At 34.1% G+C, this 16,845-nt stretch overlaps 1 protein-coding gene across 4 annotated transcripts in view; it reads left to right on the top strand.

Moving 5' to 3' along the window:
• Positions 1–16,845, top strand: part of PCLO (piccolo presynaptic cytomatrix protein) — a 409,629-nt gene that overhangs the window by 365,552 nt on the left and 27,232 nt on the right. For all 4 annotated transcript variants that reach the window (XM_059170979.1, XM_059170977.1, XM_059170978.1 and 1 more), the window contains one exon: positions 2,927–3,000. In XM_059170979.1, coding sequence (XP_059026962.1) covers positions 2,927–3,000 — 74 coding nt within the window. The remainder of the gene's footprint in view (positions 1–2,926; positions 3,001–16,845) is intronic.

Genomic DNA, 16,845 nt, shown 5'->3' with positions numbered 1-16,845 from the left:
GAAAGGGATTTGTACACTGAAAAATGTGTTTATTTTATGATTTTTAAGTTATAGTTTTCCTACTTCAACTGTTATGTTATTGGATCACCTGCCCATCTTTTTTTTTTTTTTTTTTTTTAGTAAGACTTGGGCTATGGATTCAATATTATTTATATTTAATCAGTTCTTTTTTATTGGACATTACTTCTAAAAGAAGTCTGATCTCATTAGTCCTCTTTCTCTGATGATCCTGTATGAAGAGAATTTCAGCAAATTCATTACATATCTCTTGCTAGGCTGTGAATATCACATGAGTTAGTAATTTTTTTAACCACACATCGCTTAATATCCCTCCAATTTATCCATACATTTCAAATAATTAAACACTCATGATAAAGTTATAACTTCCAGAGAAAAAGTGTGTTATTTCCTCAGTATCTGAATATCTGAAGTGGAATTAGATTATTTATTTTTTTACATACATACCACATTCCAATTTTGTTTTTCCCATTTTCCTCAACGCCTTTCAAAACTGCCTCAGGCACACCATTGTTTTGCTGTATAAGCACAAAGAAAATTCTAGTTTCCAAAGCAATATTTGGTATATCTTTTATATACCCATTTGTGTCTAACACAATTACTGCTTAAGTTAACATAAGAGTTCAATAACTATTGGTGATTGATTAACAAATAGAAGTTATAAAATGTGTAGTCCGCATGTTCTGAGCTGAAGATTATTTCCTGGGAATTCAGAAAAATTACACCCTTCATATAACCCACAGTCATGTTTCCTTTGTACTTCATTTAGCTTCAAGATGCTGCAGAAGTACCTGTAAGATCTTAGAAATGCCTCTTGTACACATTTATCTGTGCATCTAACGTTAGAATCAGTTTTCATTGGGAAAAATGACTGCAGCTGAATATCAGATACCATTAAAATTCAAAAGCTAGGACTTAAGGTCAAATAAAAAATTACCCAAATTTTACTATTACTAAAAATTTTAATTATTTTGTCAAAATTGGACATACATAGAAGAGTGATTTTTTAGTACTCTCATGTGTTAGATGAACACTCCTAAAATGCTTCTTCTTTCCATTTGAGTTTGACTCAGTAATAGGACGTTTGGTTCCCTCTGCTAGTCATAGTGTCTTGCTCACTGTAAGACTGCTACTGTGTTGTTAAGCTTTTCTCTCTGATCAGAACAGAGCAGAGCGAGCTCTACTTTAAATTTACCATCCACTTGTATTGAATCTCATTGAAACAATTACACAGATTTAAGTTTCTTTTATTGCTTAATCAAGACTATTTTGGCATATATTCAGAGGCAGACCATGTCTATATGTATATAAGTATATCCATGATTTCTAACATTTTTGTGTGTCCTTCACACTTGATAAGAATTTGTGTTTAAACCTCTGACCTAGAATTGTCATAATGGAAAAATGTAATGGCTTTCAAGATAAAATAATTTCTGAGTTTATATCTACTCCTCTTTCATTATGTGCAGAACCATCTCTATAGAATGGTAAGAGAATCTTTAGAGCCATTTTCAACTGAGATGTGATTGCATTCTTAAGAAAAAAATATGATTACATTCTCAGCAAATTCAGCAAAGCAAATATTTTTGTGAAAGTAAGAATTAATTGTTAGCAAATCTTTCTATGTTAGAATTATTATCTAGAAAGTAAAGTATCAAAAAAAAAGAAAGTATAGTATCAAGGCATTCTTTTGTTCAAACACCCTTTTTAAAACTTAGGTGTTTTTGTTTCATTGTTTTAAAACATCTTATATAAGTATGTATAAAGGCAACTCCAAAATCTTTTCTATGCCTGTGGCTTTTTCTCTTATTGAAAAAATAAGAAGTGTTTGGGCTGTTACATTATCAATATTCTGAACACACAGTGCCCAGAGTATCATGAATTCTTCATTGATTTGCCCTTCTTGAAAGTTCGAGGCTGAAACTAAAGGAGTAGTAGAATCTGGTTGAATTCTAAAGCCATTATGTTCATACCTACCTATTAATATTTTCTATTTATTGAATTTTATGTTGTTTTAGGCACTGTGTTAAGTACTGTATATAAATTTTCCATGTGATTTTCTCCTACCCAAAAGCTAGCTAGTGTTTCTATCTTTATATTACAAAAGGAGAAATAGATTCACCAGATTGAGTAGATTTGCCTTAGATGACACATAGCATGAAATAGCAAAGCCAGAGGCAGAGACCAGGAAGTCTGACTTCAAAAGCCAATATGCTACACACAGTTGAAACCAGACGGGATCTGAAATTCACTAAGTGAAATAAAAATCTGTGTTATTACAATATTTTCTTTTAAGTTATTTAATTCAACATTTCCCTTCTACCAAAGGGTCTATAAAAGTCATCATAGCATAAAGACATAAAAACTCTCCTCAGTTCTTAAGTTAAAAATGAAAAAAACAGCAATACCATAATTCTCTCTTTTTTTTTTTAGACTTTATTTATTTATTTGACAGAGAGAGAGAGAGATCACAAGTAGGCAGAGAGGCAGGCAGAGGGGGGGGGGGAGAAGGCTCCCTGCTGAGCACAGAGCCTGATGAGGGGCTCGATCCCAGGACCCTGAGATCATGACTGGGCGAAAGGCAGAGGCTTAACCCACTGAGCCACCCAGGCGCCCCAATGCCATAATTCTCAAAAACAAAACTTGAAAATTTCATGATAGTCTGATCTTTGATGAATGAGTCAATGAACAGACACTGAATTTTGAGGTATTATATTCAGACTAAGTATGAAAAAGAAACAAGCCCCTATTTTAAAATTAACATGATACAAAGCAATTTATGGCCATTCAAGTAATTTATTGCGGGTGTGAATATATAATGTTACTCTATTTTTTGGGAACTTGGTCTTCTCATTTGCATTTAAGAGAGCATAACTAAATGTGTAAACTTGTATTTTCTTTTAAACAGAGGAAAGATGGGGCAGAATGGGCAAGAGCCTGTAAAGCAGCCAGGAGTAGGAGTGGGACTAGCAGACACGGAGGGTAAGTTAAAATGTATAATTATTTTATACATTGTATACATGTATATATGTATAATTATTTTATACATGGATTTTTGTTAACTCTACATGTTACACTCTGAGTGTTTGATGTGTTTTCTTTGAATACAAATGTGAATTTCTAAGTGCTAATGGCAACAACACTAGGAAAATGACCCCGTTCTCTATGTTATCTAGTAGATTAGAATTATCTTGTAATTTTATTTAAAAATTTCCTAATTTCTTGATTTACATTTAACATTTAAATACTTTGGTGTACTAAAAATTTAAAAGAGAAAGAAAAGTGAGAAGGATGACGGGGGGAGACTCAGAAGACTCTCAGGGAAATCTCATTGAGATTTAAAAAAATTTTTTGTTAAAATACCATACAAATAGAAAATAAATCATGAAACTTCACTTAAAATGGAAATTCTTAAATGTATGGAGCTCAATAGAAACTAATGGCATAAAAATCAATTTACAGGAAAAAAAATGACTAACTTCTAAAGTAAAAACCCAATTTGATTACAAAATGCAAGAAAATCTTGAACTTTGGGAGATATTCAGGACCTGTAAGGTATACAATGACTAGCTTATCTTTCATAATATTGTGATAAGATCTGACAACACTATTAACCTTCTTAGATTGCATAACCTCTCAGTAATTTCAACTCTCTTAATTACTTTATACTATTCTAAGTACTTTCATATATTATCTCATTTAATTCTTAAAATTACCCATGAAGGTAAATAATACCATATACTGGTTTTTACATAAGAAGAAATGGAGGTGGAAATATCACAGAAGATAAGAGCAAGTAACCTGAACCCAAGCAAATTATGCCAAATCACCTGCTATTAAAAGGAATGATTAATGGCATGGTATCACAAAAACACAAGATGAAGAAATAGGAAACCCAGATTTGGATTTCAAATCTGGTCCTGCTATCTAACTGGTGACCTGATCTGTCTTCAGAAACCTCATCTGGCAAATATTGGATGCCAATGACAGCTAGGTTCCTTGTGGATTAGTATATACCACATTTTTCTGATTCTACTAAAACTTTTTCTTTAGATTCATTCAAAGACTGTATTATCTGCTGCTGTTTTCCCCAGGGTTCCACCGTTAATCTACCCATCATTTTATACACTCAGTACGTAAACTCAGCAATTCTCATCTATATGTTGATTAGGTCCAAATTTACCCTCCAGACTCCCTGGAATTCAGCCTCCCATAGTTCATGTCTGCCAGGCACTTGCATCCAACCAACAAAATGGAAACCACTCTGAATATTTAAAATAGGGGAAGTTGATGGCTGGCAATGGTTACCCACTCATAGTCTCCCTGAGAAACCGGGCAGTGTAATAACAGACCTACTGAGGTGGCAGAAAGAAGTGACTATCCTGAGAGCTGAAACCAGGGCAAGCCTGAATTGCAGGGAGCAGGGAACAAGGAAGAGAAACAGCAAATACCAGAAATACATTTGGAGATAGGTGAGGATGGAGAGAAATATCCTGGTTACTTCCTTCTTCCCATTCTCCAATCTCTGCCAGTGCTGCCTGATCAAATCCCACTGGAAGCCCAACTGCCAGGTGAGCCAGGGAAACAGCCAAGGAGACAGCTACCCTGATAGGAGAGCGGGGGCAAGCCGGAGAATGCACCCAAGGGCCCAGAGGTGCAGGGCCAGTGCAGAATCTTGCCTGAAGATCCCATGGAAGAATCAGATTACATACGTCCTGACTTAATTCACCCTCTTCCAGATTTTGTGTCCTTCTCCTCCTGTGCTCTTCTACCACTAACCAAATCTGTGCCTGTTTAAACCATAATTTGCACATTTTGTTCTTCAATTTGAGTGTATGTTTTTATGCCTGTCTCCTCCATAAAGTTGAACATTTAGCCTAGAGCTATGGTTTAGTCATCCTGGTTGCCCAGCACTTGGCAGAAAGCTTTACCCATAGCGTTGCTTCTGGAATGTTTGTTGAACTCCTATATGCCATCTTCAGGGACTTTGGTTAATATTGAATCAACTGTGCATCTTGGATCTTTTCAAGCAGCAAGAGCACAGTACAATGTTCCATTGATTCTTTTCTCTTTTCATTTCCCTCATGGTTTTTAAATCATTTCCTTTGACTACATAAAACTTTTCATGTCTTGGTTTAAAAAAAGAAGAATGTTTGTTGAGTGAATGAATAAATGATATAATAATATATGAAAATAATGCCCATTGATTTTTATATGACTCTAGAATTCAGGTAATTAGAGAAACAATTAATGTGCACTTTTTTCAAAGTCAAATTACTTAATTTTAATTTTAATGTTCACTGATATCTTGGAACACTGAAAAAATAAAATTAAATCAAAAAAAGAAATTAAAAAGGAAAAAAGTTTATTGATGAAATTATCTTATTATAAATGTTAATAACTGTCAATGAATAAGAATTGTTCAGCCTAATACTTCTTTCTTCTTTCCCATCACTCCTACAAGTATAAGCCAGTCATACGCTATTTTATATTTTATTTAAATTTGTGAGTCCATATGTTTATATTTTAGTGAACTGACTCTTATCAATATTTAATCTCAGATTTAGTTATTGAGCAGAGGGCTGGAGGTTGAGGATGAGGATAAGATAGAATACGTAATGTAATGTGAATCATTTATAGGTATGTGCCCTTTCAGTAGCAATATTTTGGACAGATTATTTTTGACCGAGTGACTTCTGAAGTTTAGACAATAAGCAAATTTATAATTTATTATCTATATGAAGTTGGGCATGAAAATATCCAACTGCAAGAGATATAAAAAAGATTGCTAATAGGGGCACCTGGGTGGGTCTGTCGTTAAGTGTCTGCCTTCAGCTCAGGTCATGATCCCAGGATCCTGGGATTGAGCCCCACATTGGGCTCCCTGCTCAGCAGGAAGCTTGCTTCTCCCTCTCTTTCTCCCTACTTGTGTTCCTCTCTCACTGTCTCTTTCTCTCTGCCAAATAAATAAAATATTTTAAGAGAGAGAGAGAGAGAGTGCTAATAATGTGAAGAAGAAATCTTCAGTAAGTATTTAAGCTTTACAAATAATTTTAAATTTAAAAGAATACGTCCCACATTGGGCTCTTTGCTCCGCAGGAAGCATGCTCCTCCTCAATCTCTGCCTGTCTCTCTGCCTACTTGTGATCTCGGTCAAATAAATAAATAAAGATCTTTAAAATAAATAAATAAATAAATAAATAAATAAATAAATAAATAATTCGTAGAGGGCACCTGGGTGGCTTAGTCGGTTAAGCATCTGACTCTTGATTTCTACTCAGGTCATGATCTCAGGGTTGTGAAATCGAGCCCTGTGTCAGGTTCTGCATTCAGTGGGGAGTCTGCTTGAGATTCTCTCTCTCCCTCTGTCCCGCAATGTCTACATGTGTGCTCTCTCTCAAAATAAATAACTCCTAAAAAAAAAAAAAAAAAAGAACAGAGAGTGGGGAGAAAATTATTAAATCATATAGGATTTTAATTACTCTGAGCAAATAAAAAGAAAAGATCAATTTAATATACAAGATTTTGCTTTGTTCCCATAGAAATATAGAATCAGCTCTTGTGCTGTAATCCAGGTATATACATTTTGTTCTGACCAATTCAGAGGATTGCTTTCCTTTCCTTTTGTTGTCAGGCAACATATTTAGCCAATACATAGCCAAACAAACAAAACAGAATTCAGTCAGTTTGGTTTTACTCATAATGTTCAGTTTCATGACTGGATTTTTTCCTCCTTTAAATTCTTCATCAGGGTACCAGAAAAGTTGTGTCTTAGTAACTACTAAGGTTTTTTTGAATGTGCCACTTCCCCTTGAGTCTTTCGTGTTACGCATTTAAGTACTTTGTTTTACGCACACCTTGGTCCACTCTAAGGAAAACTGATCTACAAAGATATGCGTACTTTAAATCAAGAGTATATCATAGATTTTAAGTAATCACCCTTGTACAGTTTATTTTTATAACATTTTTATTTTTGTTTTAGAATTAAACTATACAGAATACAAAAAGTAATGTTTTATGGGGTTCAAATTTTATGTGGAACATGTTATAGAAATTTTTTTAATAGTCTTGTTCTTGTTCTATTTATTGAGTAAATCTATTTATTCCGCATTCTGATTTTTTAAAAAAATCATTTTCCACTTAGTCATTTTCTCCAATAATGTTGCATCTTCCCTATCGCACTGACTCATAAATTTTAATCTCATGCTGATTAATCTCATGCTCTGTGTGTCAGAATATGAGATCAATCAGAGTTTCTGGAGTTCCAACCCAAATTGTAGTAAAAAAATGGTAGCACTCCTGTGGACTGCCTCTGCTAATAACTGGTTGAACTGTCATAATTTAAATAAGCGCACAATGTAAAGTGCAAATAAACACTGTGTTTGGCACATGATTAACATCCCTTACATTGTAGCTATTATTAAATTAAAAGTGAACACAGGGGCACCTGGGTGGCTCAGTTGGCTCAGCATCTGCCTTCAGCCCAGGTTATGATCCCAGAGCCCCAGAATCGAGCCCCACTTTGGGGCTCCCTGCTCAGGGAGTCTGCTTGTCCTTCCCCAGATGTCCACCCCACCCCACCTGACCCCACCTCCAGCTCCTGCTCTTTCTAGCTCTCTCAAATAAATAAATAAATACAAACCTTTTAAAAATAAACAAACAAATAACATAAATACAAGTGAATATAAAAGAGAGCCATTTGGATTCTATCCAAGAGTGACACTAGTCAAGACTGACAAAATATCACGGACTCTTCGGAAGAGTTCTACATAAGACCACTCCTCTTACAAATTTAGACCAAATCAATTAGCCTTCCCAGTTGTAATGACAAGTGTTTTCCCCATTTACACTAAAACCCTCTGACACTCTTAATAGATGATGAGCCCTTTCCTACCTTGTTTTCATTCGTTGTATTTAATAGTGTTACTGTTTGTTGGTGGGCATCCGTGGACGTTACATAGAATGTCTGCTTAACCCGTTTATTCTCCTAAACCAGGGGTTCACAAGCTTTAGCAGCAGGCATTAAGAATCACACTTTGCATGAGGTTTAATTTTCCAGCTGCATGTATTTCAAAAACAAATCACCCTAATACATCATTTATTTTCCTAAGTATCTTTAGAAGTCTTAATTTAATCACTCAATTTCCATTTTCAATGGGGCAGAACAAATAAACCTCTGCCATTATAGAAATATGCTCAACTCAACCCACAAATGCTTTCAGATAATTGAGTCGGTGAAAGCCAATCACCAATAATGCTAACCCAAGGAGGCTGGAGTCAGGGGATAGGACAGAAAACAAGATTTGATTCTACATCTTACTGGAAGTGGGCGTTTTTTTGCTGTTGTTGAAAAGCTTAACAGTTTAGGTAGAAATTAATGAAAGTCGATAATGACCACAACAATCTCATTTTAACTGGCATCTCAAGTCATTTGTACACACATATATATTTTTTACATAGCTCCAGTGGTGATTAGTATGAGTGCTTTCAAGGTGAATGAACACATTTTACAAAGTCCATGGGACAAGTGCAGAACAGAAATGACTTTCTACATTAAACCAATAAAAATCTAGGCCTCAGGCCTAGAGTCTCTATCTTGTTATCTGGCTTTGAGAAACATTTTTTTTTAAATAGCTTTTAAAAAACTCTTCTATTTCCTTTTATATATGTATATATATTCATTTAATTTTTCCTCTTTCCATGACCAACTGGATTGTTTAAATATTAGCCTGCAAAGAGGAAAATAAAACACCACTCTAAGAGGCCCTAGTTAGAACATAATAATTGCTGTTCAGAGGGCATCCCACAGGTTGCTCAGCAAATACTTATTGAGCGCCTGTTGTGACCAGCACTGGGTTAAGCCCTGAATGTGACTTAGTCCTTGTCCTTCTGAGCTCCATGTAGAATTCCCCCAATTCAGATAATAGCTATAATCTTGATCCTGAAGAAAAATTCATTTCATCCTCTCGACACTTATTTCCTCTCTTTCTAATTAGACTGAGGAAATTTCAAATTAAATATGAAATGTCTTTTTTTTTTTGTCTTTTGTATATCCCTTCTCCTTTTATTATTCTGGAATTTTCTGATTCTGTTCATTTTAATGATGTCAAGAATGGGTCTTTCAAGGAGTTCATTAATTAATCTTATTATTGAAGTATAGTTACATTCCATGTTGTATCAGTTTCAAGTGTACATCATCATGATTTGACAATTCTGTACATTACTCCGTGCTCACCATGGTGTGTAGTCACCACCTGTCAACAAATAATGTTATTATACTATTAGTGACTATATCCCTTATGCCGTACTTTTTGTTCCTGTGACTTATTTATTTTATAACTAGAAGTTTGCATCTCTTACTCAAGGACTTAATTTTTAAATAAAAAATTAGCTTTATTTAAGTTCAGTTTTATTGAAGGTGATGGCAGACAAAATTTATTTACAGTATATTTATTGTGGATGTTTTGTTAAAATCATTAAGAAAATATGTTATTTGATTTTTATCTCAATTTTGAGGTCAGAATGTGGTCAAGGAAAATGTGATTAGTGGGTTACTCTGTATCATTTGATTACTTATCGTACACAAATTGTGCTTAATAATTGACAACCAGATCGAGCCCTGCATAGGGCTCTCTGCTCAGCAGGGAGACTGCTTTCCCCTCTCTCTCTGCCTGCCTCTCTGCTGACTTGTGCTCTCTGTCTATCAAATAAATAATTGAAATCTTTAAAAAAAATGACAACATATGTACATTATGTTATGAAATTATTTTCAGTGGATTGAATATGTTTGCTTGTTTCTGAGCTTCTTGCCCTAATTTTACTAATACATATACTTTGTTTCTATCTATAATTCATCAGTACTAAATATCTCTATTATGTGTAAGACGTTGTATTAAAAATCTGGATGCTACAGCGATCAATTCAATACAATGCTGATGTGAGAGGGCTTACGATCTAGGATGTTCTATGTCATAATTAAGCAGTGAGCAAGCAAGCATACTCATTCATTGGGTAGACCCAAAACATTCACAGTGGCTAGAGACTTGTGCCATTCCTGGTGTTAAATATTTTATTACCTTTAGTAAGTATAATGCAAAGAAGAATTATGATAATGGGTCATAAATTCAAGAGCAGATTATGTGCTTTAGGATTTAGACATTGGAAAGCATTGCTAAGGCTGTGGGCGTTGAGGGGCACAATTCTGTGGAAGAGGTTATAGGTGGTGACTGTTTTGAAAGAGGGACCAGATCCAAACAGACAGCAATGAGAGAGGCAAATTCCAGGCTGAGGGAACATGGTGAGGAAAGATGCAAAGGAAAGAAAGGATATGATATGTGGAGGGGGAAGCAATTCAGTGAAACTGGATAAAGGGTGCCAAAGGAGAGCAGAGAAACTTGAAATTGGTACAAAGTTAGGTTGGATAGGGAAGTTCACGCTTCTGTGAACAATGGGAAATATTAAATGTTAATGAGGAATTTAGACTGTATCAAACTGATAATATTGACTCTTTCTGTGGAAGAATAAGGTAGATCTCCTTTTACATTCAAATCATCTTTTAGGACTTTTTTGGGATCGAAGTATGGTTGATCCTTAAGCAATGCAGGGGTTAGGCTTGTGGATTCCCTGCACTGTTGAAAATCCATGTATAACTTTTATTCCCCCCAAACTTAACAACTCATAGCCTACTATTGACTGGAAGCCTTACTGATAACATAAAAAGTCAATTAACATGTATTTTATATGTTATGTATATTATATACCATAGTCTTAAAATGAAGTAAGTTGAAGAAAAGAAAATCATTAGGAAAATAATATATGATACTGTACTGTATTTATAAAAGAAATCTGCGTGTAAGCAGACCTGTGCAATTCAAACCCATGTTGTTCAAGGGTAACGGTATAAACATGAAATCCAGGTAGAACAATACATACTGTGAAGTTGGACTGTGATTCTAGAGTTCAGGATTCAGGTCTCACTCTGGATCTAGATTCCGTCATAAGGTAATAACCTTTAGGGAACATTTAACATTGTCTCTCTTAAGCTCCATCCACCAGAAAAAGAAAAATCTCAGTAACAGTTTATGCTAGGCTCCTCCCCACCACCACCCTTGCAAGCCATGTGCAGAGAAATTAAAAGCCAAAGGATTTTAGTGCGTTTGGGGGAAAAGTCAAGACATGACCCTGAGCTCGTGACCTTAGCTGAAACCAAGAGTCAGACGCTTAACCGACTACACCACCCAGATGCCCCTAAAAATGGCAATTTCAATCCCTGGCTCTTGCTCATGAATTTAAATACAAATATTCACAGGGTCAGATTTATAATTAATTTTGTATATCATTTCATCTTTAATTATTTGCTTAAGTATTCTCTACCCAATTGAGGATATTAGGTACATAATGATTTCTATTTTTATCTAGTTCTTTTGTGGTGTGAAATGTAATATCTAATTATCTAAGTCAATTTCTTTTATTCCATGCCATGATATAACAGCAAATCAATTTTCCTGGAAACATTTGTTGAATAAGCTTTCTTTTCCTCACTGATATGAAATACCACATCACTCATATTCAAAATTTTCAAGTGTATTTATGTCTGGTAATGGGCTTTCTGGAAATTTTATTGACGTATCTGTCTGTTTGTATCTGCCACACCTATTCAATTATCCTAATTCTATTTTCAGTTTTTAAAATTGGAATGTTTTTACTTGCTTTTTTTAATTTTTAAAAAAGAACTTTAGGGGTGCCTGGCTGGCTCAGTGGGTTAAGCCTCTGCCTTAGGCTCAGGTCATGATCTCAGGGTCCTGGGATGTAGCCCAACATCTCCCTCTCTGCTCAGCGGGGAGCCTGCTTCCCCCTCTCTCTCTGCCTGCCTCTCTGCCTACTTGTGATCTCTCTCTCTCTCTGTGTCAAATAAATAAATAAAATATTTTTTTAAAAAAGAACTAAATCTCTCTTTGTTGAGAAGCAAAGGAGATTCTGCATAAATATTTATTGAAATTAAATGAAAACTCTAATATAATTTTGAGCTAATTGACATCAATACGTATACTATTTTCTTATCCATTGACATGGTATATTTTTATATGCCAATTTGGACAAATAATTTTTGTATTTTGTAATTTTTATATGCATGCTATTAGGCAAGTTATTGAAATTCTTCAAGTCTCTGGTACCTAATCTACAAATATAAGAATAACAGTAGTACCTACCTGACCAGTGTGCTGCAGGTAGTGATAGAAATAAGGAGTGTAATGTGCCTGGCACTGTAGCTGCCTCATAGTCAATGCCGGTTATCATTGTTTCCATTGTAACCTGTATCATGTAAGTGATTACTGCTGGCCTAATTCTTCCCAAGCCTTATTTAAACCCATGTTCTAGAAAATGATCTTTTTTTTTTTTTTTTTCCAACTTGGATCCTTCCAGTGAAAAAGATATTTTTAGGGCCCTACATTTTCCCATTTGTTTCCAATACTGTTATTACAGTATTTCAAGCTGTTCTTCTGGAAGAATAATTCTCATGTACTCTCTTGTTTGGGAATACCCTCCTTCTCTCTAGGGTTATTTCCCTAGACCTTATCATATTTCCTGAAACTGCCTGTGTTTAAAATCAGTTCAGCTGATCTCTGGACCCGTAGTACTCACTGGGAATGTAAAATTGAAGGTGTCTGCTAAAAAGTAGTCAGATATTGAAGTATAAAAAAACATTCTAGGTCTTACTCTGAGCCAGATTCATCTCTGGAGGTTGTTGATGGACCACTAAAGTTCGATAAATTTCTGGAAGATACCTTGGCTATTCTTAGCCTTAGCATACATCAAAGAACTAACAATTGACAAACTTAAAGCCCAGAATATTTGATACTTTCAGAAATTATATCTCTAATAGAAATTTTTAATATTTTAGAAAAGTTGCCTAGAAGTCCCTAAAATACTTGTATTGGGAGTTAGTGCTCTGATTTATTTATGAGAGAGCAGCTCTTAAATCAAGATAAGGACATTACAGTGTAGCAGAAGGTACTGAATGAATATAAGCCAAGAGAATTCTCTTACCATAGCTGTAGAATCAATAACACAGATGTATATATATATTATGGATATCTAGCATTTATTTTGTTCTAAATGCATTTACATTATCCGGTTTGTCACAAAACAGTTGGGGATATAGATAGGAAGCAATGATTTCAACTTTATAGTTATGGAAACAGAGGCTCAGAGCAATAAAACCATTCACTCAGAGTCACATAGCAACTAATTAAATAGTTTGGGTTAAAATTTACAGATACGTAATCTACTGTCATCTGACTCTAGCCCTATATACTTTCTAACATTTTTATCTTAATATTTATAGTTACAAAGCTACTTCGTGAAAAACTATTTTAAATTTATAAGATAGTTTGCAATAATTGCATTCGTCTATGTTAATGCTTATCACCAATTAACTAATATCAACATCAATTACATTATAGGCACTGTGTAGCTTATCAACAATTTTTTAATTAATTACCAGACATTTAAATTTCCATTAAATCACTGTACTCAAAACAGTATTGTATTAGCAAAATAGATGTGTACACAAATGAAATAACATAGTGTATATCTGACAATATGACTACAAATTTTAAACTAACTGGACATTTTTAATTAGTAGAAAAAAATTTTTTCCAGTAGCTGTGTCATAATTTTCTTCTGTAAGAAAAGAACATTAGTCTACTGGGTTGTACCATATAGTAGTAATTTAAAGTTGGATAAAGAAGATAAAGTTAAAAATAATAAAAATATTTGAAGAAATTTAGGAGACTATTTGTATAACCTTGGTGGCATTTGCAGGGTAGCTTTCTAAGCATTAAAAGAAATCCATAAACCATGAAAGAAATAATAATGTTTTTGCCGACAGAAAAAAATAATAAAACTTAAATGGTAAAAGAGACAAAAGCAAAAGCAACAAACAATTGGTGATTAGGTTAAAAAAATGATCATTATCCTAAATAAACATCTCCTTAAGGATCCCTCATATTTTTCTCAATTAAAGAGAAAAAATGATCAGAAGTTATGAAATAACATTCCAATGAAACAAGCATTTCACTGGAGGGAAATTATCAATTAACTTATAGTTGTTAGAACAAGAAAATTAAATGATAAAGCCAGTAGGTTCAAATTCTAACTAATAGTAATTCCATGGAAAATAGTAAGAATAGAGAGAAATATTATTCAAAAAATAGCACATTGCTCCCCCAAATCAAAGAAAGTAAATCTCCATATTAGAAAGACAAGGAATGAAAAAAGACTTACAACTGGAACAACATCATAATAGTTCAGAGATATAAAAAAGATTCCAAATACATCTAGAGACAATTAATTAATTAAAATACATTATATGCAACAGAAGAAGGACAAGAATCCATAAAATCTCCCAATAGCAAAACAGACATTTAAAAGAATAGAGAAAAATGGATAATGCCTATGACATTCAAAGTGGAAGGCATTGTAACTAAAATTCTACCAAAGGGTACCTAGGTGGCTCAATGGGTTCAGCCTCTGCCTTCAGCAGGTCAGGTCATGATCCCAGAGTAGTGGGATGGAGCCCAGCATTGGGCTCCTTGAGCAGCAGAGAGCCTGCTTCCCCCTGCCCCCTTCTCTCTCTGCCTGCCTCTCTGCCTACTTGTGATCTCTCTCTGTGAAACAAATAAATAAAGTCTTAAAAAGAAATAAATTCTATCCACAAACCATCCATCAACTGTAAGCATTAGGTAAAATCATTTTGGGGAAGTCTAGGTCTCAAAAATTTTACTTCTTATGCTACCTATCTGGATGAGTGGGGTGTTCATGCAGGATAGGAAAAGTGAAATTGACAGAAGTCACGATGTGTCTGGCCAATTGAAAAATGGTTTTTACTGGGGTTTTAGTACTCTTGGATATTTTGCGAACAATTAGGGGTAGGTATACAGAAAGCTAAGCAAACTGTAAAATAAAAATTATTAATAATTTTAGGAAAAACAAAAAAGAGTTTAGGTAAAGAACTCCATGTAGTACCTAAATGGTCTCAGATGTGAACAATGTTGGTCACGTCAATGTAAATACCAAATATTAGTATAATCAAGATTGCAACATAACTAAGTTGCAAGAAAAAAACTAAATCTTCATCCACCAAAATAAAACATCAATAAATTATAATGGCAATAGAATATTATTTTAAGAAAGTAATAGAAAGAAAACAGAAAAATAGTTGATAGTAGGTTTTTCTTGGCAATTTTTTCAAGGGTTAGGTAAAAATGAAGGATTGGGACATGGGAGAATTGATTTTTGGAAAAAAGAAGGCATAAAATGTATAATGATTCAAGTTTTTGATATATGAGAGAATAAAAAATTAGAGCTAGCAATCAAATAGTATGAATGAGTACAAGAAAAAAGTGCCATTATTTGCGGTAAATATCTTCCTACTATTACCGTAATGATTATGAATATTCATTCTTTTAAAATTCTTTAGTAATAGTTACTGCAATTAAGTGCTTTCTTTAATATACTCATTCGTCAAAGTTATTCTGATGGCATTACTGTTACACAGACAAAGCTTTTTCACTTTGTCATTTTTTTTTATTATGTTAGTCACCATACATCACATCATTAGTTTTCATGTAGTGTTCCATGATGCACTGTTTGTGTGTAACACCCAGAAACTGACTTTGATAACTAAAATACAAAATCTCTGGGAGAGAAAAGTCTATGCAATCAAGATGTTTTAACATTTTTTTCCACATCACTCAAAAGTTAAAACGAATTTTATAAATGCTCAGCAACAAAACTTTCAGAATTTTGGAAAATGTTAGAATTCATTGAAAATAATTTGTTTTTTCTACTATTCAGATTGTTAGCTATTTCCTCTGATTGAAACATTCTTATTTGTTTTATCCAGAAAATCATTTGAAAATTCACATAATACTCTATAGGAAAAAAAAAAATAAAACTTCTTACATTTAAATAAAAAGGAGAACTAACTTTTGTCCCCCCTCTGAAAAAAGACCAGCACATTTCAGAGAAGTCCTTGCTCAACCAAATAACACTTTCCCTGAAGGAACCAATTTTACAGATAAGGAAGTAACACAGACCTGAGATAACATACTATGAGTAAAGTACAAACTGCTTCTTTCTAAATGTCTAAATGTCTTTTCTAAATGTCTAAAATATCAATATATGCTATTTGCTTTGCAGTGATAAAAATTACAGGAAAAAAAAGCATTCACCTGTTTAATTCTTTTTTTTTTTTAATTTTTAATTTTTAATTTTTTATAAACATATATTTTTATCCCCAGGGGTACAGGTCTGTGAATCACCAGGTTTACACACTTCACAGCACTCACCAAATCACATACCCTCCCCAATGTCCATAATCCCACCCCCTTCTCCCAAACCCCCTCCCCCCGGCAACCCTCAGTTTGTTTCGTGAGATTAAGAGTCACTTATGGTTTGTCTCCCTCCCAATCCCATGCACATGGAACATTCTCCAGAATAGATCACATCCTCGGTCCTAAATCAGGCCTCAACCGATATCAAAAGATTGGGATCATTCCCTGCATATTTTCAGACCACAATGCTCTAAAGCTAGAACTCAACCACAAAAGGAAGTTTGGAAAGAACCCAAATACATGGAGACTAAACAGTATTCTTCTAAAGAATGAATGGGTCAACCGGGAAATTAAAGAAGAATTAAAAAAAATCATGGAAACAAATGATAATGAAAATACAACGGTTCAAAATCTGTGGGACACAACAAAGGCAGTCCTGAGAGGAAAATATATAGCGGTACAAGCCTTTCTCAAGAAACAAGAAAGGTCT

This window comes from Mustela lutreola, chromosome 4 (assembly GCF_030435805.1).
Source record: "Mustela lutreola isolate mMusLut2 chromosome 4, mMusLut2.pri, whole genome shotgun sequence".
Classification (NCBI taxonomy): Eukaryota; Metazoa; Chordata; class Mammalia; order Carnivora; family Mustelidae; genus Mustela; species Mustela lutreola.
This window is presented reverse-complemented; position numbering and strand designations above follow the sequence as displayed.